The sequence below is a fragment of the Convolutriloba macropyga genome, chromosome 6 (assembly GCF_964194025.1).
Source record: "Convolutriloba macropyga chromosome 6, txConMacr16.3, whole genome shotgun sequence".
NCBI lineage: Eukaryota > Metazoa > Xenacoelomorpha > Acoela > Convolutidae > Convolutriloba > Convolutriloba macropyga.
This window is the reverse complement of record NC_134473.1, coordinates 33,159,510-33,185,663: the sequence shown is the minus strand read 5'-3', so window position 1 is coordinate 33,185,663 and position 26,154 is coordinate 33,159,510. Positions and strand designations below refer to the sequence as shown.

The window sequence follows — 26,154 nt, the reverse complement described above, 5'->3', positions numbered from 1 at the left end:
TCGTGTGCTGTGATTGTGACCGATTTTTCGTCTCTACCATTTGGCTTTACGTACCCAAAAACTGCATAAACAGGTAGCGCTAGGAGGGCATTAAGTCACCTAGCAGCTCTCTGAGAGACTAACGCATTTCTAGTCTATGTATGCGATTCACGTAAACTATTTTGAGGAGACAATTTAAGATGTGAAAATATTTGTAACAATTGTACAGATGTGCAATAGTATTCCACTTGGATTCAAATATAAGTCAATTTTCACTTGCAAGGGCCGATGTTTACAATTAGACTACAAAAGCTATAAGCCATAACTATGTAATGTCACGTGATCTATAACTGGGGGCGCATAACGTATTGCGGTGGCACAAACGGAAAAGATCCTGCTCGACGTTAGTGGGTAATGTTTATCTTATAGCTTTACTAGTGTAAATGCAAACATCGGCCCTTGCAAGTGAAAATTGGCTTGTGTTTGAATCCAAGTGGAATAATATTGGACATATCTACAATTGTTTCAAAGATTTTCGCTAATCTTTACATTCAAATGCTTCAGGTGATATCAAAGTTTTGATTATTCTCTAAACTAATGGCGTGTGGAAAAAGGAACCCGTTTTTTTAAACTGTTTTCAAAGTGTTTGGGACCCGTTTTTTTAAACTGTTTTCAAAGTGTTTGGGAAACAGGTAAAAGTCCCTGTCGCATTTGAAAATTATTTTGTTATTGAACAACATTGACAAGCAGAGAGTAGTCGCTCTGTGTTTGCTGATCATTGAAAGATATAGAACATGCCTCGCTAAGCGAGCGATGTGTTTTGATTACGTGCGTCACTTTCATAGCAGTTGTCAGTTTTAATTGTAAGTGTTTCGACCAAAGTCGCATTGTGCAATTATATTTACCAGTTAATGTACGTTTGACGTTTGAGAGCCATTCTGACCGTCTTAGGCATATATTATACCCCTATATTCAATATTCTTTTTGCCGTTTTGGGTGCTTTTTCAATAGTTTTGTCCCCTTTCAGATTTTTTTTGTAGTTTTTGTTCCACCTAGCATTTCTAGTGGTGTTGGCCTTTTATTTTCGCTAGTACCAATCTTAGATGTTTTTAATGAAAATTGATTAAATAAATTTAAGTTTGGTCCATTTGTGCCAGTTTATGCCTATTTGTATTGTTTCTGCGATTTACGCATTAATTTTTCATTTTGTGACGCTTATTTGAAATTATTTGATCCAACTGGTGTTGTTACCGAAAGGAGACAGTTGATTGCTGGATAGATCAGTTTTTACGGACATAATTTAAACGATTCCCTAATTTTTTTTGTCAGTTTTTGCTTTTTAATTTTTGTTTGGTCTTTTTGGTGTTGTGTTGAGTACTGATTGAACAGAAACATTATGAGATGTTATTCCCAGAACCTGCGCTGCATTTTGTAGAGAATATGGACTCATTTGTTAAGGTGTTTTTCTTTCTGCGTTGATTCTAATTTTACTCAGTTTTCATTGCATGTAACTTTTTTGTGGGTTTTTCTAATCAATTAGTAGTTGTTTGTTGAAAGAAGACTTATCTTCATGCACTACCTTCTTTAATTAGTTTTAAAGAAAATTCAGATCCGGCTCTGCTTTTTTCAAGTGTCTTTGCTACGTTTTTAAAAATGGGCAGTATATTTAAGTGGTTGGTTGGCTTTCAAGTCAAATTTTAATTTTGATTAGGTTGTATTGTGTTGCGCTCATGTTTTTGGATCAAAAAATAGACCTGTTTACTGATTTTGATGATTTGTTAGTCGAATTGGAGTGGTGATTTGGACCACTATGAAACATGAAGTAGAGCGAGTGGTTTTGCCAGTGGAATGTTTCCTCTTTAATTGGAAAGTAGAGTGAGAAAACGTTGTCCGAACAAAAGTGCTCATTGGATGTCAGTTTTTGTTAACGTTAGGAATGTTGTCTTTGCTTTTCAGTGTTTTATCAGTCTTTTATCAGTTTTACTCATTAGTGGTTTTCAACGTCCATTCCTATTCATTTTTTAGTTCAAGTTTTTTGTTTTCTGGATAAAAATTCCGGACAGTAATCTGGATAGTAATTCCCGACTTAACTTAGTGTTTTTCTTCGTCATTTTTTGTTACGATCTGAGTTGTCACACTTACTTCAAATCAGCTTCTGTTCATTCATTCTCAGTGTTAGACTGAGTTTCATGCGTGAGGGCTCTTTTCACATATCATGGGGCGAGTTTTTGTTTCATTCATGATTTTTTATCAAGTTATCTCACTCTAAATGACTTGTTCTATCTCCAATTGAATTTTGCCTACTTTTAATATTATAATATTAGGAGTAAAAATCAAATAAAGGTGTATAACTCTGTCTTATTTGTCTGATTCTTTTGTGTTTTAATGCTAGTTCTACGAAGCTAGCGCAGCTTTCTCTTGGCAATCTGCCTGCTATGTTTCTGTAAAAACGTAGATAAACAGATTTTAGTTCTTTGGGCTTTGGCTAGAAAGTCATGTAACCCGTAACCACATTTTTGAAATTTTTTTTAGAAAAGTAAGTAAAATTACAAGAAAGGTGACTTTATTATGTTTCTATCATTTGCCTTTTCTTCAATAGAAACAATGCATAATGTTACTTAAAACACTCACGTTCACATTTTAAAATGCCGAAAGTCTGCAGTGCCAGAAGTTAAAATGCCAGTAGTTGTTACTTAGCCAGAAGTTGATTGTCGTCTTTTTAAAACGTGCGATTTTCGCGTTTTAAGCATGGTTACGTGACTCTGCAGAAGTCAAATTCTGACTCAATATCTCGAACAGCTTCGCGGTTCTCGATAAACGTATGAAGTTCTCAGTGACTTCAAGCAGAATCACTTCACCATTACACAAGTGGCCATGTAGCAAGATTATGAAAATTTGAACCCAAGTGCAATACTGGACAATTTTCAAGCACTTTTATAGCTTCATTTGGTTAGGTCATTGAAGCGGTTGATTCTGATCTGCTCGCTTCTCTGAATTTCTACAGCAGTCTCTCAAAAGTATTTCTCAACAATTCAGAATCAGAAATAGTTGATGCTTGGGATGCAACGGGATTTCATTTCACGAACTTGTTTCCGTGCCAATTTTAAGGTCTATGATGATGAAGAGAGTGATTCAATGTGCTGCGAAACGTGCCAAAAGGTACTTTAATGGCCAAAAGTGTCACCTGAGTGCTGTTGGTCGCAAGAGTTTGGTGGATATGAAAGGTTCGTGAACTTACATGTCTCTAATTCTTTGATTGTTATCCTGATATTAAATTTAGATTACGTTACATCTAAAGAGTTGATCGCCATTGACGCATAAAGCCTTTTAGTCAACATATTGCGTAGGCTTACTAACGTTAAGGTTTCAATGCCGTTGAATGGATTGACAAGTTCATGGTCAATTAGATGTCTTGCAATTTGAAAGGGTTTCGAATGACAGCCTTTTTGCTCAACTTTGTCCTGATGTAGGAAATTTTGCTTGGGTCATGGAATAATGTGCAAATTTAGGAGTTGTCTACTACAGTTTTTGTATTGACTATTAAAGTAAAAATGAACTGGCTCAGAGCGACCAGTACTATTAATTCAATTTGCATTTATGTACGGCGCTATACTAGCTAACCTTAAAAACGGATTACGAAATGAAATTAAGTATGGCTTCACCATGTACAGAAGACTTGAATAGTTAATGAATAGTTTTATTTTGGCAAACAATCAGTCGCAATGAACCATTTTTTTATGCCAAAGAAGATAAAACAGCTATCTTAAAGGGAAGAACTAAAAACAGCAAAAGGTAAAATAGCCCAAAAAAATTAAGAAAATTCATTTAAGTTTTCAAATTGTACAAGTACAAATACAAACAAAAAAAACTTTTACATGCAACCGAGCCAATAGAATTGCTTTGGACCAGCAGAAAAACATCAAATTCATCACAGAAAAACATCAAAATTTTGAATTAAACAGACACCTGTAATAAATTATGAAATGTAATTTTTTTCTCAGTTTTGTGAAAATCCAAAAAAAAGTCTGGTAGCAAAGAACCTGTGTTTAATTTTTAATAAAAACTGATTACGAGCATTAGGCTTAATTTCAATTAAAATTCAAAAGCAATAAAACTCAAAGACGGGCCAAAAATAGCTAAAAAGCAGCTTAAAAACCAGCAAATTTGCTGAGAAACCTTCAAATCAGCGAAAAATTCCCTCAAAATTTCAAAAATCTTTTCAAAACGGTAAGACCACCTATAAATTTTAACTTTAGTCTGCCCTAATCTCTTAGATTTTCCAAAAAAAAAATAAAAACAGCTAAAAAAATTGCTCCTGAACAATAAATTCGCTCGCTTAGAGAAGTTTCCACTTTCTTTTCTCGCTTTTTCAAAAGCAGGCATGCGCAAAATAACAACTCTCCCCTTTTCTCTGCTTTTCAAATTTGTTCACCGAAACAACTTCAAATTTTACTCACTCCCTGAACTTACAGTTTTCTTGATCGCTCTCTAGTCAAAAACATAGCCGGAAGAGAAGAATTCCGTAAAAGACTCGAAAATGTCTTCGCCAAAAGCAGCCTGTCGAATAACCAGCTTCTGAGCTGTTCTTGTTAATCATCTTCCAGCTGTTTCAAGCTAATTTTTAATAGCCACACAGCGATAGCTGGGGCTATTATTGGCCTTGTCTTGTTTTTTTTATTTCGTCGTTGCAATTTTTGTTACGACCATATGACGTCACAGCCACTTTTTGTTCATTCGTTCATGCAATTTCAAATGAAGTTCGTGTGTGACGTCATTTTTTGCTCTTAGTGGAGCGAGTTTTTTTTTTGTTCGTTCGCGTGATTAAATTTTTGGTCACACTTGACTTACTTCACTGTCAAAATTGACCTGACTTGCCTTCCTCACTTTGAAATTGACTTTTATTTACTTTAATTCAAAGAGATAAGGTAAAATGGGTGTGTCTCTCTTTTTTTTTGAGACTGCAGATCTACGAAGCTGTTGCGGCTATTTTCTGTCAATTTGCCAGCTATTTTTTTAATAAGTCGGAGAAAAATCTTCGCTTTACATATTTTAGCCGTATTTTCATCATTTTTTGCCTCTAGGTTAGTTTCACTCTCAGCTCATTCTCAATCTGCATTTAAACGGCTATTACACAGCAAAAGAATACAATAAACAGCGTCATTAAAAACAATATCCTAATTAGAAATTTGTTAAAACTGTACTTAGTCTTGTTTGAGTTTGTTAAATTATCAGATCTCATGATCGTTGTTTTTAGTACCAATGCCTCTATCCTCTGACGAAAATCCAGGATTTGGCATATCTACCAAATGCAAGCACATTTTCCGTTTTTTTATTTTGGTTCCTTTTATTTCATTGACATTCGGGGCCATAGAAATCAATCGGTCCAATTTTTGGCAATCTATTGGGTATTTTTGGACGTGTGATTTTTGTGCAGGGCATTTGTGCTAGCCGGGTTTTTCATTTTTCCTATTTGGTTTTGTCATTTTTATTAAGCAACTTCTGTTTTTCAATTTTGTTTCAAGTGATGGAAAACTACTACTTACAAACTGTTTTTATAGGACGTTGGTTGTCGATTATCAATTACATTTGAAAGCGCAATTGTTTGCTAAGTCTGCGGAAAAAATTTTATTATACAACTTTTCAGTGTTTCTTGACGGCTACGTCGCAGATTTGCTTGTTTTTGCCAATTAATAATTTTCTCTATTTAATGGTATCCTCCAAAGACCCTTGTAAATTGTTTCCAGCAAACATTTGTACAATTTTGTTTTCAGCTAAAAGAAATGAGTTTCAGATTTTCTACGACAGGTTTATTCGTTTTCTTTAGGTTTTTTTCCGGAAGTACTATTTATTTAGTCGGCGTTTTGACCTAAAAGCGAAAGTTAGAAAAATTGCCATGCGAGAGAAATAACCAGCTTCTGAGCTGTTCTTGTTAATCATCTTCCAGCTGTTTCAAGCTAATTTTTAATAGCCACACAGCGATAGCTGGGGCTATTATTGGCCTTCTCTTGGTTTTTTTTATTAAGCTAATTTTTAATAGCCGCACATCGATAGCTGGGGCTATTATTGGCCTTGTCTTGTTTTCTTTTATTTCGTCGTTGCAATTTTTGTTACGACCATATGACGTCACAACCACTTCAATCTGCTTTTTGTTCATTCGTTCATGCAATTTCAAATGAAGTTCGTGTGTGACGTCATTTTTTGCTCTTAGTGGAGCGAGTTTTTTTGTTCATTCGCGTGATTAAATTTTTGGTCACACTTGACTTACTTCACTGTCAAAATTGACCTGACTTGCCTTCCTCACTTTGAAATTGACTTTTATTTACTTTAATTCAAAGAGATAAGGTAAAATGGGTGTGTGTCTCTTTTTTTGAGACTGCAGATCTACGAAGCTGTTGCGGCTATTTTCTGTCAATTTGCCAGCTATTTTTTTAATAAGTCGGAGAAAAATCTTCGCTTTACATATTTTAGCCGTATTTTCATCATTTTTTGCCTCTAGGTTAGTTTCACTCTCAGCTCATTCTCAATCTGCATTTAAACGGCTATTACACAGCAAAAGAATACAATAAACAGCGTCATTAAAAACAATATCCTAATTAGAAATTTGTTAAAACTGTACTTAGTCTTGTTTGAGTTTGTTAAATTATCAGATCTCATGATCGTTGTTTTTAGTACCAATGCCTCTATCCTCTGACGAAAATCCAGGATTTGGCATATCTACCAAATGCAAGCACATTTTCCGTTTTTTTATTTTGGTTCCTTTTATTTCATTGACATTCGGGGCCATAGAAATCAATCGGTCCAATTTTTGGCAATCTATTGGGTATTTTTGGACGTGTGATTTTTGTGCAGGGCATTTGTGCTAGCCGGGTTTTTCATTTTTCCTATTTGGTTTTGTCATTTTTATTAAGCAACTTCTGTTTTTCAATTTTGTTTCAAGTGATGGAAAACTACTACTTACAAACTGTTTTTATAGGACGTTGGTTGTCGATTATCAATTACATTTGAAAGCGCAATTGTTTGCTAAGTCTGCGGAAAAAATTTTATTATACAACTTTTCAGTGTTTCTTGACGGCTACGTCGCAGATTTGCTTGTTTTTGCCAATTAATAATTTTCTCTATTTAATGGTATCCTCCAAAGACCCTTGTAAATTGTTTCCAGCAAACATTTGTACAATTTTGTTTTCAGCTAAAAGAAATGAGTTTCAGATTTTCTACGACAGGTTTATTCGTTTTCTTTAGGTTTTTTTCCGGAAGTACTATTTATTTAGTCGGCGTTTTGACCTAAAAGCGAAAGTTAGAAAAATTGCCATGCGAGAGAAATAACCAGCTTCTGAGCTGTTCTTGTTAATCATCTTCCAGCTGTTTCAAGCTAATTTTTAATAGCCACACAGCGATAGCTGGGGCTATTATTGGCCTTCTCTTGGTTTTTTTTATTAAGCTAATTTTTAATAGCCGCACATCGATAGCTGGGGCTATTATTGGCCTTGTCTTGTTTTCTTTTATTTCGTCGTTGCAATTTTTGTTACGACCATATGACGTCACAACCACTTCAATCTGCTTTTTGTTCATTCGTTCATGCAATTTCAAATGAAGTTCGTGTGTGACGTCATTTTTTGCTCTTAGTGGAGCGAGTTTTTTTGTTCATTCGCGTGATTAAATTTTTGGTCACACTTGACTTACTTCACTGTCAAAATTGACCTGACTTGCCTTCCTCACTTTGAAATTGACTTTTATTTACTTTAATTCAAAGAGATAAGGTAAAATGGGTGTGTGTCTCTTTTTTTGAGACTGCAGATCTACGAAGCTGTTGCGGCTATTTTCTGTCAATTTGCCAGCTATTTTTTTAATAAGTCGGAGAAAAATCTTCGCTTTACATATTTTAGCCGTATTTTCATCATTTTTTGCCTCTAGGTTAGTTTCACTCTCAGCTCATTCTCAATCTGCATTTAAACGGCTATTACACAGCAAAAGAATACAATAAACAGCGTCATTAAAAACAATATCTTAATTAGAAATTGGTTAAAACTGTACTTAGTCTTGTTTGAGTTTGTTAAATTATCAGATCTCATGATCATTGTTTTTAGTACCAATGCCTCTATCCTCTGACGAAAATCCAGGATTTGGCATATCTACCAAATGCAAGCACATTTTCCGTTTTTTTATTTTGGTTCCTTTTATTTCATTGACATTCGGGGCCATGGAAATCAATCGGTCCAATTTTTGGCAATCTATTGGGTATTTTTGGACGTGTGATTTTTGTGCAGGGCATTTGTGCTAGCCGGGTTTTTCATTTTTCCTATTTGGTTTTGTCATTTTTATTAAGCAACTTCTTTTTTTCAAGTGATGGAAAACTACTACTTACAAACTGTTTTTATAGGACGTTGGTTGTCGATTATCAATTACATTTGAAAGCGCAATTGTTTGCTAAGTCTGCGGAAAAAATTTTATTATACAACTTTTCAGTGTTTCTTGACGGCTACGTCGCAGATTTGCTTGTTTTTGCCAATTAATAATTTTTTTCTCTATTTAATGGTATCCTCCAAAGACCCTTGTAAATTGTTTCCAGCAAACATTTGTACAATTTTGTTTTCAGCTAAAAGAAATGAGTTTCAGATTTTCTACGACAGGATTATTCGTTTTCTTTAGGTTTTTTTCCGGAAGTACTATTTATTTAGTCGGCGTTTTGACCTAAAAGCGAAAGTTAGAAAAATTGCCATGCGAGAGAAGTCCGCAGTTTTTCATGCGTTGCTTGCGTTGATAGATTGACTTCTCGTTTTAGAAAAGTGTTTTTTAGAGAATGGCTCATATAGATAATCGTCTTAAGCCGTTTTTTGTCGATTTTGCTGTTTTTCCGCGTAGTTGTTTAATTTTTGTAGCTTTATTTTTTATTCAACTCCGCATCAATTTGTAACCCTTTAAAATTGGTATTACAATGATTTTGTGGCCTAACAAGTGCAAAATCAGTTCGCATTTCTCTCATTTTTGGTAACAGATTGTTTTTTCAATAATTTTTGGATCTTTGAGCATACTGTTTTGTGATCAGTGTATATCATACTGTTCCTTTGACAACTATTGCATTGCTTTTTTTGATGTGAGGACTTTTTTGTTATAAAAACAATTTTTTGTTTTAAATTAATACAATTTTTGAAGTTTTTGTCCAAATTGTCTTTCTATATTGGTTTGATTTGCCAGAAGGTTTTTCAAGGCTTTTCATTGCATCGCTATGATTCTCAAGTTTTGTTATTGATAGTTCTAGTCGTTTTTGGTCTTAAGTCTCTGACAATTCAATGAGAATTTATTTAATTGCTCTCGAACGAAGTTCGTAGCAATTATTGTAAACGTGTAGTTTTTTATGCGAATTTTTCGTTTGACCATTTCGCCTTTTTCTTTTAGAACACATCCTTTGACTTCTCAAGTGACTTTTTCACGCTTTCGTTCTTCATTTTTGAGTGATCTCTATTGCTCTCACTCCGAATTAAAGCTTGTTGCTAAAATAAAATTGGTTGCAGCATAGCAACAAGTAGGGCCTGATAGCCGAGTGGGCAGTGCTTCTGGTGAGGCATTGGGAGGTCAATGGTTCGAATGATCAACTATTTTTTGCACCCATAAAGAAAAATTTATCTAGGCTGCAACCCCTGAATTAAGCTGCATGGCCTGTCGTTTGAGAGCAACTCTTCCGACATTAGTCAGTTTGTTTCTATATTGCTTTTTGTTTGAATTTTTTCGATGTTTAGAATGTTTGAATTTTATTTTTTTTGGTTTTGTTTTTTTTTGATGGGAAGCCTGCTAAAATTTTACTGAATCTCTGATTGCAAATAATCAAATGCACTATTTTTTTACATTTTCTTAATTGAAGTTCAACTTTAAATGAATTTTTAAATTTAATTTTTCAATTGTGAAGATGCTTTTTAGTTCATTGTGTCCTCGACTTCCACATCTAATACTAGTAATACTAGTATTTGACCTTTTATTCTCGCAAGCACCTATGTGGATTTTCTTATAGTTTTTATTTGCCCTGCTTTTATGGGTTGTTAAAATTTCAAGATTTCACTTTTTTGACTTTTTTTGAATTTCCTTGTCTTTGCAGTCGATTTAATTAATAGCCGCACAGCGATAGCTGGGGCTATTATTGGCATTCTCTTGGTTTTTTTATTTCGTCATCGTGATTTTTGTTGCGACCATATGACGTCACAACCACTTCAAATCTGCTTTTTTTTTTCATTCGTTCATGCAATTTCATCTGAATTGCGTACGTGACATCATTTTTTGCTCTTAGTGGAGTGAGTTTCTTTGTTCGCGTGATTAAATTTTTGGTCACACTTGACTTACCTCACTCTCAAAAATAACTTCCTCACTTTGAAATTGACTTATATTTACTTTAATTCAAAGAGATAAGGTCAAATGGGTGTGTGTCAGTCTAAATGAAGGTTATTTGAGATCAGCTAATACAGCAATAACTTATGCAGATTTTTCATCCAAATATAACAGATCAGCCTTCAATGAAAAGACGATTTTTTTTGGTTTGTCTTTTTTTACTGTTTTTTTTTGAGACTGCAGATCTACGAAACTATTGCGGCTATTTTCTGGCAATCTGCCAGCTATGCTTTTACTTTATGCAGCTAAAGGAGTTTGTTGAAATGACTATTATGTTTTTAATTGCTCTCAGATGAAGTTTTTAGCAATTATATTAGTCCTGTGGTCTTTCTCTTATGCGATTTTTGACTTTTCGTCCTCAAAAACGGGATAAACAGGTAGCGACCAGCAATTTATTTTGAGAGGTTTTTTTAACTCGCTAGTCTTCAACTTGGCCATTCGCAGAAACTGTTTTGGAGACGTATTTTCATGGTGTAAATGGCGGTTATTAGAGTTTGACCTTTTTTTGGATCTAGGCTTTCTAATAAACGTTTTTTTTTGTTTTAATGTTTTCTGATTCCCGATAAATTTCAATTTTGCATCCATTCGATGTCATTTTAACACAAATATCTCCAGTAAATGAGAAGTTTTTGTTCATCTTATTGAAAAGCTGTGATGACAAAACTGGGCATTTTTTCCTGAAATCGAAATTTCCTAAGTTTCTAAGAATGTCTGAATGTCTAAGATTGTCTAAAATTCCGAGAACTTTCCCAATGTGTCTTTTGGGCCGCAGATTTCCAAGTTTCTAAGACTGGTTATTTCTTGGATGTCAATCCGTTCATTTTTGAGCTGAACAGTTTTTGTCCATCTGAAAGTTTTGTCGGATATTTTTCAACGTTACCAGGTTGGTCAATAATGATACACAAATTTTGGCGTCTCAGTTTTTACAGTGAGTTTTCTGTCAAATTCTTTTTGTGCGGAGTTAAATGTTTTTGATTGTTCTCTGAATTCCATGTAAATCTTTGCTTACTCTGATGTTTACTTACAATGATGTTAATGCTGAAATTTTGGTACGACAGGGGTTTAAGTTTTTAGCAATTTTTGTTTTTGACTGGTGAAGCAGAAAATATTGTTGTTCAGACCAAAGATGTGGTTATCGCTGCAATTAGGGGTTTTTGTTTGGGAGAGACCGGGTGCTTTAATCCTCTTCTTTCGGGATAAAGCTCCGCTAAAGATCAATTGATTTTAAGAAATTGCAATATGATAATTGGCTAATTTTTGTAGTTTTGTGATTACCTAAAAGAAACAACTGTGCATGATTCTCCATTTTTGTACCATTCACTATTTTTAAAGGCACTGGAAGTATTTAATTGAAAACAAGGGATGTTTACCTCTTCGGTAGCAAATTCTGCTCATGAGTTCTACTCAGTAAAATGAGTGTTATACATTTTTTGCTCGTATTTTGGTTTCACCCGATGTAATCTATAAAACTAAAAATTTGAAATACTTCAAATTTCCTAATTTTTCAAAACTGTTTTTTTGAATTCCTGGTTGCTTTGTCATTAAAATATGAGAATTGGTTTCTGGTTTTGTTAAGATAATGTAGAATCACCATTTTACTACCAGCTAACAATAACAACAAGTTTCACCTGAATTAGTTTCCAGTTGTCCTTCTGTTTGATTGTTCGTTCTTTGTTCACTACTGGAAACTGGGAAACTGCCGAGTGATTCGATTTTTAACAGTAACACTTTCGTCTTCGTGGCTGCTTCATAGGAGTCAAAGCTATTTTTTGTTTTGGTTGAAATTTTTGATGAATTTAATAATTTTCTTTTTGTTCACGATCGATTGTCATATTTTGAAGTTGTTGCCCTCACTTTTGAGTGGACATGCTTCAATATCCTCAGAATGTAATTTTTCAAAACGAAATTCCAAGGCGACATGTATATTTTTTTAAATGAAATAAAAATTTATATTGTTATGGAACTTAAAATTATTGAACAAATAATTTTTTTAGTTCTTTATACAAATTAATATTTGGTTGTTGAATTTCCTATGAAATAAATTGTTAAATTTTCATTCTCTAGTACTTTGGAGATGCTCATGAGCATGTTTTGAAAGTTTTCTTTTCTACTTAAAAAGAATTTGCTTAGAGAAATATGGTTGCCACCCCACTTGGGGGGGGGGGGGGGGGGGGTGATCGATATAATCATCGTACACTCTTGCGAGTGGCATCTTTAGAAAGCGAGAATATAGAATTTGAGCGTAGAATATGGTTGTTTTTTTTCAAATTCGTTTTCAGGAGATATCGAGGTTTATAGTTTTTCGGAACAATTATGTGCCTTTAATGGACGTCCATTTATAGAAGGGCTTTTTCTCTGTGGATTTTAGCAATCAAAAGAGTTCGGAGTTTAATGGGTCGCTTTGCATTTGTTTTTTGTGTCTTATGACGGTAATCAGAGGTCCAAATGGCTTCACAAAGGTATACGAGAACCTATCTGATGCTTTCAATCGATGCCTAATTACCTAATGGCTCTTATGCCATTAAATATGTCTTTTTTAAAAAATACGTTTTTTTAACTTTGCCCTTTTTCTTGTCTTGTGAAGCAAACTTTAATCTCGTTATTCGATTTATGTTTTATTAGATGATTGCATGACTTTCGCACTAATTCATACCAATTTTAGGTGCCATTTTTCAAACCAGGTCCAGGAGAACATATGATGTTCTCAGTTAACAGCGTCATGGTTTTCGTGACTTCAACACTGCGTTTTCGGAAATTAATTGTGACTTTATAATTGTTTTTTTTTGTTTTTTTATTACTTTGTAGTCTTTCGACTGAGTCTCATCATTGGCAGGTCTTATTGGCCTTCTGAGAAAGTGAACCGTTTCTTTTGCGTTAAAAGCTAGTTTTAAATGATGTTTGAATTTATTTGTGTTCAATAGAACTCAACGGGTTTTTTAAATTTTCCGCCTCTTCTACTTTTTAACTTGTTACCTAGTCTAATTAGGGACAGGTTCAATCTGCTTTCTAGTAAATGGCACACTATTTTTTGAGTTTAGGTTTTATCTGATGCTATTAATTAGGTGTTTTCAAAAAATAAATATTATTTTTTTGCTGCTTTGGATTGTTATTTTTCCTTGACTCGTAATCTCATTAATGGCAGCTCTCATGGGATCTGTATTGCGTCATCATTAAATTCATACAGTGATTGTAATATGTTACGATTTCTCTTAATCATATAACCGTTATTTTCGGACAGTATGTGAATGTTTGAAGTTTCCTATCTCTTCTTCATTTGGTAGACAATAAAGCCAAAATTGCGGAGGCCAGGGGTGGGAACTTTATGTGCGGACTACCTTTACCAAGCTGGCTTGTTATAATTTAGTATTCCATATATCGGATGGTCAATATATCTCTCAATGCTTTTGTTCAATGAAAGCTTAATTCAGTATCGTTTAATAGAACACAAAACTAATTTAGCGTCAAACCAACAACAGACGTCATTCCGAGCACCAGTTGAATGAAAGATTCAAAATGCAGTGTTGTTGTAAACAAAAGCTCCAAAAAGCTCTCCTGTCTTTTTGATTTTTTTGAAGCGTTTTTCTCTTTGGCTTTGTGACCAATTTTATCCAATCAGAATCACCTCTGAAGTGAAACTAAAGAAAATCTGTGCTTGCTTGTGCTTAACTAGAGAAAAACCGTGAAACGTACAGTAGTTGTATTTATTACACAGGAATAGCCATCAATAACTCAATATACAGATTTTATATTCAAGTCAAAATTGAGGTGAATTATTACACATATGGGTCGGAAAAACGCCGCAGTGCTACTATCTTTCTATCTATCACAATTAGAGTTGCCTGTAGTTTTGTGCTGTGATTATTTTTCGAATTTTACTTATGGTTTTATTGTTCAAGCATTACTTTTTTGAAGTAATTTATACCTTGTTCCGTTCATTAGTACGTTTTCTAAAATAATTAAAACGTGAACTCTTTGCTGATGGTTGCTTTGTTAATTTTGTTGTAAGCTGACCGAATACGTTTTACAATGTAATTAGTGAAACATCGTTTTCTTCGATTTGATAGCTCAGACTGTGACTATGAAATTTTGAAGACAAAAGAAGAATTTTTAAAATAAACGTTGAGGTCTTGACTAAGTTGACTTGCTTTTAAATTACCAAATACTTCACGACTCATGAACAAACTAACTGCAATTGTAATTACTTGGATATAAAGGTACGCTCACTTGGTTTAGATTTACGGCTCCAAGAAGCAGTACGTAAGCAACTCAATGTAAATTGTTAAAAATATTATTTTGAATAATTGATAATTATATTTTTATGCACAAGTTGCATTTTGGTTACAAAGTTATAGACGTATACCAGCTGTTTTGGAGCAGTATAACGTGTTTTATGATCAAGAGGCTTTACTGGTCGATGTTGTTTTCATGGATTTTAATTGTAGCTAAATTTTCTTTGACATGTTTACAATTTCCGTCGCCATTCAAAAGGATAACTTAATTTCTGGTTACCATTCTCCTAAAATCCTTCACTTTTCGATGATTTTAACATTTATTTTTGCTTCAAATCAGCTACTGTGGATGTATTGAATTATTGCTTTGACAATTTTTCCTGGGTGAATTTATTTTCCATTTATTTGTTTCGAATGATGTTGAATAGTACAGGTATTTTTAATACATTGCTGTGAGTTGAACTGTATACACTTGTTTTTTAACATAACGATGTTGATCTCTTTTGGTACTCTAGCAGATCTTTTTAAGCAGATCATAGTGAGATAAATCCGTGGCGTGGCGATTTGTGTGACTGTTGATGAGCCTACGTAAGTCTTCATCTTTCTGCTGATGCTTTCGTAGCTGCGAGCTCAGAGCAGTTTGAGCCTTCTGCAAAATGGTGATGAGTAGTTTCTGAAACTTATTTGCAATTGAAACTATTTTTTGCATAAGTTCTTTGTTTAAAATTAATTTTTGTTTGATTTTTTTTTCATGTGACACATTGACAAACTTTGAACTGCAGTGCGATGTTTGTTTTTTGGCGCAATTTTTATTATTTATCTTTATTTAGTTTCATCTCAGTTTGTTGATCAAAGTGTGTGTCATTTAGTGTTAAAAAATATCGAGAAAAGAATAATATGAGGCACTGAATAAAAAGAACGTGCGTCTCGTACTTCTCGACATAATTTCTCGGGATTTAGCTTTCGCTCCCAAGCCATTACTGAAACTATTTTTCAAATCAACCCCTAGAAAGCACGCAAAATCATTTTTTGCCATCATACAAAACTATGATTTTCCAGATTTTTGAAAACTTGTTTTGTTTACTGAATTATTGATTTACGACAACAGAAAAGTCATCGAGGTACAGGGATTATGATAGCTGTTCTACTAAGTTCTTCGTGATTGCTATTTTCTGGGTTTGAAAACAAAGATTTTTGTTGCTTAATATGCAAATCCATTTGGTAATAATTATTTTACCCGAATATTGGGTGTATATCAACTAAGCGGCTGCTGGGGTTAATTTTTCATTTTCAGCTATCTTTTCGAGTATTTGGCATTCGGTATGTTTGATATTTGCGCAAAAATTTTAAAGTCTAAATTTTCATAGTTCAATTTCTCGCATAACGCACGATGATTATCCTGTAATTTTTTCAAACATTATAGGGAGGTTCTGTAAAGTGCATTTCGCACATAATGTTTCGAGCCCTTTTTCTTCAAAGTTTGCTCGATTCTTTAGCGACTAGGGCACAAAAACAAATGTTTACAGCAAAACATGAATTATTTGACGTTTTAGGACTATAATTATACAATGCGTTGGGAAGTTATAGGAAAATTTTTTAATGAAAATTGAGCAAATTTGTCATGATTTCTATTAAGAGAATGTTGGCGAGAAGAAAAAAGGTTGTGTCCAAATTAAACTGCAAGAAAACAGAATCAACGAAAGGAGATGAAATATTTCAGTACTTTTTTTTTAAATTTCAACTTCAGAACTTTTTATTTCAGCACACAGGTAACCTACTGGTGCCTGTACACTCGTGTTTAGCCTTTGGTCTAGCTTTGGTCATATTGTTTTTATTTCATAAAAAGAGAAGAATATGTGATTGATTGATTGATGTAAATTGAGACCGAGTTTTTGATTAATTCTGAAAAATGTATTAAAAAATTATAGCTGTTATATAAAAATACAAATCCTATTTTTGACTAAAGATTTTAATATTGAGTGAAAATTGAGAATCTCAACGATGAAAGTAGTTTGCGAGCTAGTTAATATGTTAATATAACAATTTTTGTCAAATTTTTTGCTTAAGAAAACTCTACTCTATTCTACTCTGCAAGGGCTGTTGAATGATACCACTCATGCTTTTGTCCGATTTATATTTAGGGATCAAAAAGTGTTTCAAGTAACTAGCATAGAGACATGAAAAATCATTTAATGACCCAACAAGCATATTCTAGTCGTAGGTCTTAAATCTTTCCAATATCTCTATAGAAATTTGAAGAAATTATCTTTAGTCCTACTGGTCATTTTACGCGATTTTTGTCTGGTCGATTAAAAAATGACTGTCGGCCATTGGGTTTGTTTTATTTATGTTGCTCTCGTTCAGAATTCTTTGCTGCTCACCCTAAAGTTTTCATTCTATAATTTTTGTGCAACTCAATTTGAGATATCGCTTCTCAGTTGAAAATGATTTCTAGTCTCTTCAATAGTTTATTACAATGGTTTAGTACAATGGTTTATAAGTAAAAATTGAAATTTTTGATTTTTTTTAATAGGGGACATCGTGGTTTTTTACACTTGAATTCTATTGGGGCGCTGTCTTTTTAAAGATCTGCTCACACATTTTCATTATTTTTGAAGTCAAATTGGAGTTGTGATTTTGGTCACGCCGAAACAGGAAGTGGAGCGAAAAAACGAGTTGTTTTGCGGCCTGACATTTTTAATCGAATTTTTCGGTTGAGTGAGAAAACGGTGTATGAACAAAATTTTTGTGGTTTTTTGTTCACATGCGGCATTTTCGGTTTGCTTTTTACTGTTTTTTTTTTCGATTTTTTGTGGGGATGTTTTTCTAAACGGTTTTCCAAATCAAGTAATAGTACATTCTATCTCTTGTTTATTGTTTAGTCGATGAAAATTCTGTGAATTGTGGGTTAGGACTTGTCCTGCTATGTTTTTTATTTCGTCGTCTCCATCGATGATTCTTGTGACCATTGAATTCTTCAATTTCAGTGACTTCTTTTTAGTTAAAATTTGTGTGCGTGACGTCATTTTTTTGGGTTTTAGGTCAATTGCTGGACTTACCTTTCTCAAATAAATGGCTTCTGAACTCACTTAATGAACTTTAAATTTTATGAACATTTACTTGTTAATGATCAATCGTGTGCATCTAAGTAGTGCCAAACATATATGCCCTAATTCTTGAGTATTAGCGTCTTGAGTTTTTGATTTTAAATGTTATTTTTGAAAAAAAACTCTTAGTGTTTTTTCCTTATAGAGCGTTTGTGTCTCATAAAAATGAGTCCGAACCTAACCCAAAAATTCTAGTGGTCTATTGAAGGACTGGTGGTCAATCTGTCTATGTTTTATTCTTTTGTTGCTTCAAAACAGTAATGCGTCAAATGAATACAGGCATATTGCTCATTAATTTGCTTGTAAGTCCAGAATCCAAATTTCAAAATAATCTTGCAGGATTTTGAATTCATTTTGAAGGTTGCTTCACATTTTCTGGCCAATCAGTATTTCAGTTTTATTAAATACGTGGTTTTGAACAATTGAACATAAATTGCTTATAGTGGAAATAATCTAGCAAAAAAAATTTGGCTAAACTCTTATGGAGAACTATTACATCAACTTAATTTTTAATATATCTTCCACTTAAAAAATGGCTTGTAACAAATTCATTGTAGCAATTTCTCAAATTAAAGTAACTTTTGCCTGGCAACTTTGTGTGCGAAAAAAGTATCTTATCAAACTCCCAGCTAATTTAAAATCCTGCTAGATTCTTGCAATTTTTCAAATCTGTCGGTGGTAGGGTTAGCTTATGTCATGGCAGCGTAGATCTTGGTAGTAAACAATTTGTTTACGTGTTTCGTTTTTACTGTTGACTTCTGTGCAATGTCCTCTACTGCCTTCTTTTTAATTGATTTGTAAACGATTGTCGAGGGATTCAAAAGCTTCTATCGTAAAATAAATGACAGACGAGCTCGAATTGGTGATTATGAGCTGTTTAAAGTGGAGGAAATTACTTTTCTTTCCATTAGATAGTGCATGCGTACCTCAGCTGAGCTATGTTTAATCAATTCTTTTGAACTTTCCATCCTCATATGCCATTGATGAAACAGATTAAAAAGAGAAGAGAACGAGATGAGAAAAGAATTATTTGTCTGATCATTACCCCTCTACCTATTTTTGAGCGCATCAGGGATATTACAGCTTATAAATATTATTTTGCCCGACTTTAGTAAAAGCTTCCTATTATGCTTAGATTTTAAAAATGATAAGCACAAAACCCCCCTTAACGTTTAAATATCCTATTCCTGATTTGATTCAGTAGCTCTGGGAGTACTGTTCTCAAAAAATGTTCTAAAAAACAAGTATTCTTATTGGCAATGATAAACATAAATGCTTCAATTGTTTTTGCCGAGTCATTAAGCTGGATATACACCTTCGACCTTCGAGGGGTGGATTGGGGGGGGGGGGGCAATTACAGCAGGGAGTTGAGGGGGCGTCCTGAGCATTTTAACGTATATCGAATACGTTACTACTAAGGGTTAAGGGGGAACAGCTTCTTGTAATTGTTAATGCCACATACCTCCACTGTAAAAGCAATGAAACCTTATTTAAAACCGATACATTGTGGTGTTTGATATTTCCGAATAGTAGGAGATTTTGTGGGTGTTTATTGCCTCATTTAAATGTCTTGTTCAGTCTCAAAACCTATTTCCGGTGTCATATTTTTTGTTGTTTTTTCATGGAAAATATACAGAGCTGTCGTTTTGCTTTTTGGATGGTATCTAAAATGACATTTCATCCGAATCTATTTTGAGCAGCTGATAGTCAACCTCTAAATACTCGAGTTGAGTTAAGTTCGAGATTTATAGTTTTTTTGAAATAGAAAAAGCTGTTTTGAATTGAATTCCGGTAAGATTTCCTTCATCGCAGTTTACTTATAAATAAATTCAACTCCTTTTTGCTATTTTGACTGGTTTGTTTATTTTTCAGTCAAAACGCGTCTTGAAAATTTTTGAAAGATTAAACTGAAGGATTTCTATTCTGTAGCTCGGAATTACTTTGGAACTGATTGCCGCCAATTACTGTTTACCTACTTTAGATCATTGTTTATTTTCTTGCTGTTGACCGATTAAAATCTTCATCTGCTGCGTCATTAATTGGAAATACAGGAAGTAATTGGGAATAAATTTCCCTCAAACAACGTTCGATTTCCTGCCAGAATTTAAAACCGGAGATTTTGAGTTTGTTATGCTGTTTTATGGTTGCTGTAGCAGCTCTTTAAAATCTAATTCATATTTTATTGCCTACAGTTAAACTTTCAAATTTTCACTTTGTGTGTATTTTGGCTGCCTTGGCTGCAAAATATAGCTAAACAGTCTATACGAAAAGATGTTACTTTGTTTTGATTCTTATTTCAGCCAATTAATTATGTAAACGCCACCTGGTTTTAATTGCATTTGAATAAGCTGTTGAAAAAGTGCCTGAAATTCAACATAACGTAAATTGTCCGCGCTCGCTAGGACAAATAATACACAAGTGTACAGTTCGCGTACATATTTGAGATACCATTTGGTAGTTGAAAAGCTGTCTTGAAATAGTTATTCTGAGGTTTGTTTCTCTTTGTTCAGCTTCTTGTAGGATTCCTGTTCTCATATGTTAAATTTTATCTCTCCTCTCTTTACTTTTTAATGAGACAGATCTTCCCACTGTTTAATATTTCAATAACAGGACTTTCAGCCTGAGGCATTGCTATGCATATATAAGCTTGTTTACATCGGCAAAACCAAAATTGATCTCGATCCTGCCGTCTCTTAATTTTACTGCTCGTTGCAATTTACTACGATTAGAAGTTAACGTAATCTAACGTGCAGGAAAGTTTGGGAGTTAGTAGTATCGATGCGTTTTTTAAACTTGTCGCGTGTTGGTTTGCGTGACGTGCCCACCACCGAATGTCGGGGTCGGATAAGATCGCGATTTAGCATTTCCTCAGATTCCGATTCCCTTTCGTCCTCGAAAGTAATTGCCACTCAAGATGGCTGCGTTCATTACACTCCCCGACAGCTGTCAGATTTCACTCAATCAATTACCTCGGCCGGCCATAATCGAGGCCGAGACGAAGTCTTACCAACTTACGGTACCAACAATCTGGTTCAGCCTGAGGCCGCCATAAGGTCTCAAACAGCAGCTAGTAGTATTAGTAAAAAGTGTGGGAGGAAAAGGCGCAAATTGTATGGAAGAAACGGTGCTAAACACAGTGTACACTTCACCTTACTCATATCAGCACTCTTTGCAGTCTCAATATTTGCCTCCAAAATGTACAAAAACTACCTTTTCTATAGCACACAGCCTCACCTCTCACAACAAAGAGACTCCTATAGTCACGCTCCTTTTGCACCTGATGGGAGGGGTGACCACGTGTTGCAAGTTGGAGAGTCGTTGGATATCAGCAGAAGTGGGGGACTAGAGGCCTCACTGCTCCATTCTAGAGTCGCCAGATCTGCCAACAATGATGACTGCCCAAACCAAGCTGCCTGGGAAAACAGGTGAGCAAGTAATTCAGACCGTTTTTGTATTTTCGAATATCTCGTTTGTTTTTTTTTCATATGCCTCTTTGAACAAACCAATGCAAGTGCTTGAATTGATTATGGATAAAGTAGCTTAAAAGATTCGACTTGCCATCACGATTAAATATACAAATATACGGGCAAAAAAGCTTGTAGACGGTCATATTCCTACCGGGAAATCTATGTTGATGTGTCTGTTTCCTCAGACCTAAATAAATTGTTGATATATGTTTGCCTTTGATGAGTTGAAGTAGTCTATAGCCTCTTTAAAGGCACTATTAGAGAAAGTAGATGCAGTCTTATAGGATTGATATGTAATTAATATGTAATTGTATTAGTGACGAGTAATTATATTCAAAAGGGCACAGGAAACAGTTCCCTGCTTTAAATTTATTTTTTCCAAACCTCAAAGTTATTTTGGCGTTTGGAACTTTATTCTACCCTGAATTTTTAATTAAGTTTTGGCCGATCGATATCTTTTCCGGTGATATAGAAAAAGGAAGCCATAAAGAAGTTCTTGAAAAACTGAATCGATCCTTGAAGAGACCTTGAAGAGACGAAATTTGAAATTATTATGAAGATGTCTTTTTTATGCAAAATTTTTGCTATTGTTGCGCTTTTTTCTAGAACATTCTGCAATCAAAGGTGATTTTTTTACGTTTGATTTCTTTATTTGTTTTTGATCTAAATCGCTCTCATTCCGAAATTAATTATGTTTCTAAAATAAAGGCGATATTGTAAGTGAGGAGGTAGCAAAGTCTATAGTTTAGATGTTAAAGTTGCAGAGTGTGAGCACGGAGATTTTGAACCTCTCAGGTGTCATTTTTTTCCACACATCAAATTATTAGGCTACAACCACTTTGAATTAAATTGCGCTATTATCGTTTCAGAGCAAATTATCAGAGGTTAGTTGGGTGAAGCATAAAATTTGCAATCAAATTTGGAGTCAAATTTTAGTCAACAATTATTTTTGTACTTTTTTAGATATATATTTGGATGTTTTTCCTGGTTTTCGGAATCATTTTCATAATTGATCAAAATATGAACAATTCTCTAAATCATTTCTAGATTTTATCACTAATTTGCAACGTTTATTATTTCTGACAATTTTTTGTTACCTTTGTTAATTACTATTTGTTTCAATTAAAACAATTTCTTATTATTTTACCTTGGTAATTAGTTAATCTTTATCATTCAAAACACAACAGAGGTGAAGTTGGCAAAACGTGCATTAAAGTACGAGCGGTGGAAATACATTTGAAGTCGGGAATTGATGCCTGATTTAATAGAAGAAAGTACGGTCGGTGAGCAGATCGCATACTTGGTGGTTTTACCTGTTTCTTTTCTCTTGAACTGTTGTTATGCAAATTGTTTGTGTCGTTTACTTATTAACGATGTTTAAACTTATAAATTTGGATTTTTCTTTACTTTGAGAATTAAACATCTCAAAAAATGTGTCACGCGCCTATTTCATGCCTCATAGTTACGTGATGTTTGTCCTTAAATATCCATATAAATTGCATTAAATTTGTTCATATTCAGATTGTTCTCAAGGCCCTGTTTAGACTTTATTTCCTTCTAGGACTGTACCCTCTAATTTGTTTGTTTATTAAAAACAACTGCAGATTGATAGATTACTGATAAACATATTACGTACCCAAAAGCCTCATTATTTGCCTTTTGAAGTTCGGTGAAGTTGTCCAACTTGGAGGTCTGTAAATATTTGCGATGGACTAATACAGCTTGAGGTACAACACTGCGAAATCGACGATCTCAGGAGAACCGGAGAACCAGCCTGACAGCCAATGGATATCTTCGTTTTGAAACATTGATATAATTTACGAAACTTCTTATTCTTTCTCTTAAACTATTCTTTTTAATAGCCGCGCAGCGATAGCTGGGGCTATTATTGGCCTTCTCTTGGTTTTTTTCGTCGTCATGATTTTTGTTACGACCATATGACGTCACAGCCACTTTTTGTTCATTCGTTCATGCAATTTCAACTGAATTGCATGTGTGACGTCATTTTTCGCTCTTAGTGGAGCGAGTTTATTTGTTCATGCGCGTGATTAAATTTTTGGTCACACTTGACTTACCTCACTCTCAAAAATGACTTCCTCACTTTGAAATTGACTTTTATTTACTTTAATTCAAAGAGTTAAGGTCAAATGGGTGTGTGTCACTCTAAATGAAGGTTATTAGAGATCAACTAATAGAGGCAGCAATGACTTATACAGATTTTTAATCCAAATATAACAGATCAGCCTTCAATGAAAAGACGATTTTTTTGGTCTGTTTTTTAACTGTTTTTTTAGACTGCCGATCTACGAATCTATTGCGGCTATTTTCTGGCAATCTGCCAGCTATGTTAAAAATTTGATTATATTAATTAAAGATTGATCTGGAAAACTTTGTCCAAATTCCAAAGTCACGATTGACGCTGATGGCGCTTTAATTATAGCAGTAAAAAGCTATTAAAATACAAGGCAACTAGTGGTTATATCACGCATTCGGACCGGTGAAATAAAGGCTAATACTAGGTAATTATTTTTGAAATTTCTTCGTTACAATCTTACTATGAAACAACCATAATGAGTCCTTGTAAAATGACGATAATTGTAGTCGATTACTCCAAACGTTAACTCGAAGAACAATCAGATAATAACTTTAAAAGTTAGTGCCTAACAAATTGTTTTGATGAAAAGAACAATAGGATTTTAGCTCGTTCTTTTGTTGCACATGTCATTCCATTTTGTAATAGCCTGCATGCTAGTATTAGACTGAAAATAACATCGAGAGCTTCCATGAAAAAGTACAAAGAAAATTTTTGGAAAGAATTTTTGATGGGCCAAAATTGATGGTCAAGTTTTAAATAACTTAAAATAATTATTTCAATGTTTTTTAATAGCCGCACAGCGATAGCTGGGACTATTATTGGCCTTGTCTTGTTTTTTTTTTCGTCAAGATTTTTGTTACGACCAAATCACGTCACAACCACTTTTTGTTCATTCGTTCATGCAATTTCAACTGAATTGCACGTGTGACGTCATTTTTCGCTCTTAGTGGAGCGAGTTTATTTGTTCATGCGCTTGATTAATTTTTTGGTCACACTTGAATGACTTCCTGACTTTAAAGTTGGCTTTTATTTATTTTAATTCAAAGAGATAAGGTCAAGTGAATGTGTGTCACTCTAAATGACGGTTATTTGAGAGCACCTAATAGAGGCAGCAGTAACTTATACAGATTTTCAACCTAAATATAACATCTCCAGCCTTCAATGAAAAGTCTATTTTTTTGGTCTGTCTTTTTTTTACTTTTTTTAGACTGCATATCTACGAAGCTATTGCGACTATTTTGTGGCAATGTGCCAGCTATGTTTTTAATTTTACCTAATGATAAATTCTTAACACTACATTGCCTTATCACCATTTGCATTTTTTTCTTATGTGTATTCGAGGAAGTTAAAAAAATGGTTTTTTTTTCAACAGGTTGGATTGTTGTTGAAATTGCTTTTATAGCTCCGGCCATCTGCATTATGATTTACTGAAAAAACACATTGATGAATGATATTGGATGCAACTCTGCAATGATTCTCGTTGTTTGTCTTCTAATTTTTGAAAGTGGTTGTTGATGTGTTGCAGGGTAACCTACCCAACAGAAATGTTCTATTTGGGTGATGGGGATGGCTGGTTGTCAACTTGCAACCAGCGAGCATTTGTTCCTCTCTACCTCATTGGGGCCCTCTACATGTTCCTTGCTCTGGCCGTCATATGCGACGACTTCTTCGTACCTTCTCTTGAGGTGAATACAATTTACCACTCACATTCATGCATTCAAATAGCTCTGTACAAAGAGTTTTACGTATATAGAATGAATCGACTTTCCAATGAAGTAGTCTCAATCTGTCTCAATATATGTCAGTTCCATGTTATAGGATTATAGCTATTGCAGCCCATTATATTTTTGATGAATTTAAGTTTCAACGATGTATGCAATACCTGTTTGGCTGATTTACCCCTTGTGTTTGTTTTAGGTCATCATTGACAAAACCCACTTGCCAGAAGACGTCGCGGGGGCCACCTTTATGGCCGCCGGAGGTTCAGCACCTGAGTTGTTCACCTCTTTGTGCGGTATCATGTTCTCAGATTCCGTTGATGTCGGAATCGGTACTATCGTGGGTTCTGCCGTATTCAACGTCCTCTTCGTCATTGCCATTTGTGCTTTCGGCACCTATTTTGGACCAACTGATAAGACCAGTTTGGAGCTAACCTGGTACCCCTTCACTCGAGATGTCACCTTCTATTCAATCGGCCTAGCACTGCTAATCGGTTTTTTCTCAGACTCTAAAATTTACTTGTACGAGGCATCGATTCTGTTCGTGTGGTATGTGTTCTACTGTTTATTCATGATTGTGAACGAACGATTCCAAGCCTGGATTGAAGGCAAAGTATCAAAATGGAAATCAAAAATTCAGCCAAAATCTTCAAATGCCGCCAGTCCGAGTCCAGAAGTAGGAGCTTACGAGAAAAATTCAGATGTTAAGAGCACAGACGAGAAAAAAGAAGCGACACCAACAAAGACATTGACCAAAGCCCACTCCAAAGACGAACACCCCGACGAGCACGAAGAGAAAGGAAGCACTCCTGATGCCAAGGAGAAAAGAAGCATGTCTCCAGCGGAGAACGGCGGGGAGGGTGGTGATGATGAAGATGAAGAGGATGATGGGCCAATGGATCTCAGCTGGCCCAGTGATAAGAAGTGGTACCACAAAGTGCTGCATGTGGTCAGCTTCCCAATCAAAGTGCGTTTGAATGTCCATTGCTTTATATTAAGGATTGCTAAGTGATTACCTTGTTTGGACTTGTGTTTACCTAAAAGCAATTTAAAAAGGGTGTCTCTTTGTTAAGAGATTATTAATTAATAGCCGCCCTCATCTTCTCAGCCGGCTATTATAGCGCTCCTAATTTTTTACGACTCGAAGAGAAGTATTGGAGAAGTCCTTTTTTAAAATAAATTTCA

General features: G+C 34.4%; 1 protein-coding gene across 7 annotated transcripts in view; it reads left to right on the top strand.

The window, feature by feature from the left end:
* The first annotated feature begins 2,951 nt into the window (after positions 1 to 2,951).
* Positions 2,952 to 26,154, top strand: part of LOC142341626 (sodium/potassium/calcium exchanger 2-like) — a 75,862-nt gene continuing 52,659 nt past the window's right edge. The window contains exons 1-4 of one of the 7 annotated variants that reach the window (XM_075392727.1): positions 2,952 to 3,203; positions 20,911 to 21,114; positions 24,777 to 24,936; positions 25,169 to 25,936. In XM_075392727.1, the coding sequence (XP_075248842.1) occupies positions 24,796 to 24,936; positions 25,169 to 25,936 (909 nt within the window). In that variant the 5' untranslated portion in view covers positions 2,952 to 3,203; positions 20,911 to 21,114; positions 24,777 to 24,795. The other 6 variants (XM_075392720.1, XM_075392724.1, XM_075392725.1 and 3 more) reach the window with 6 other exon arrangements.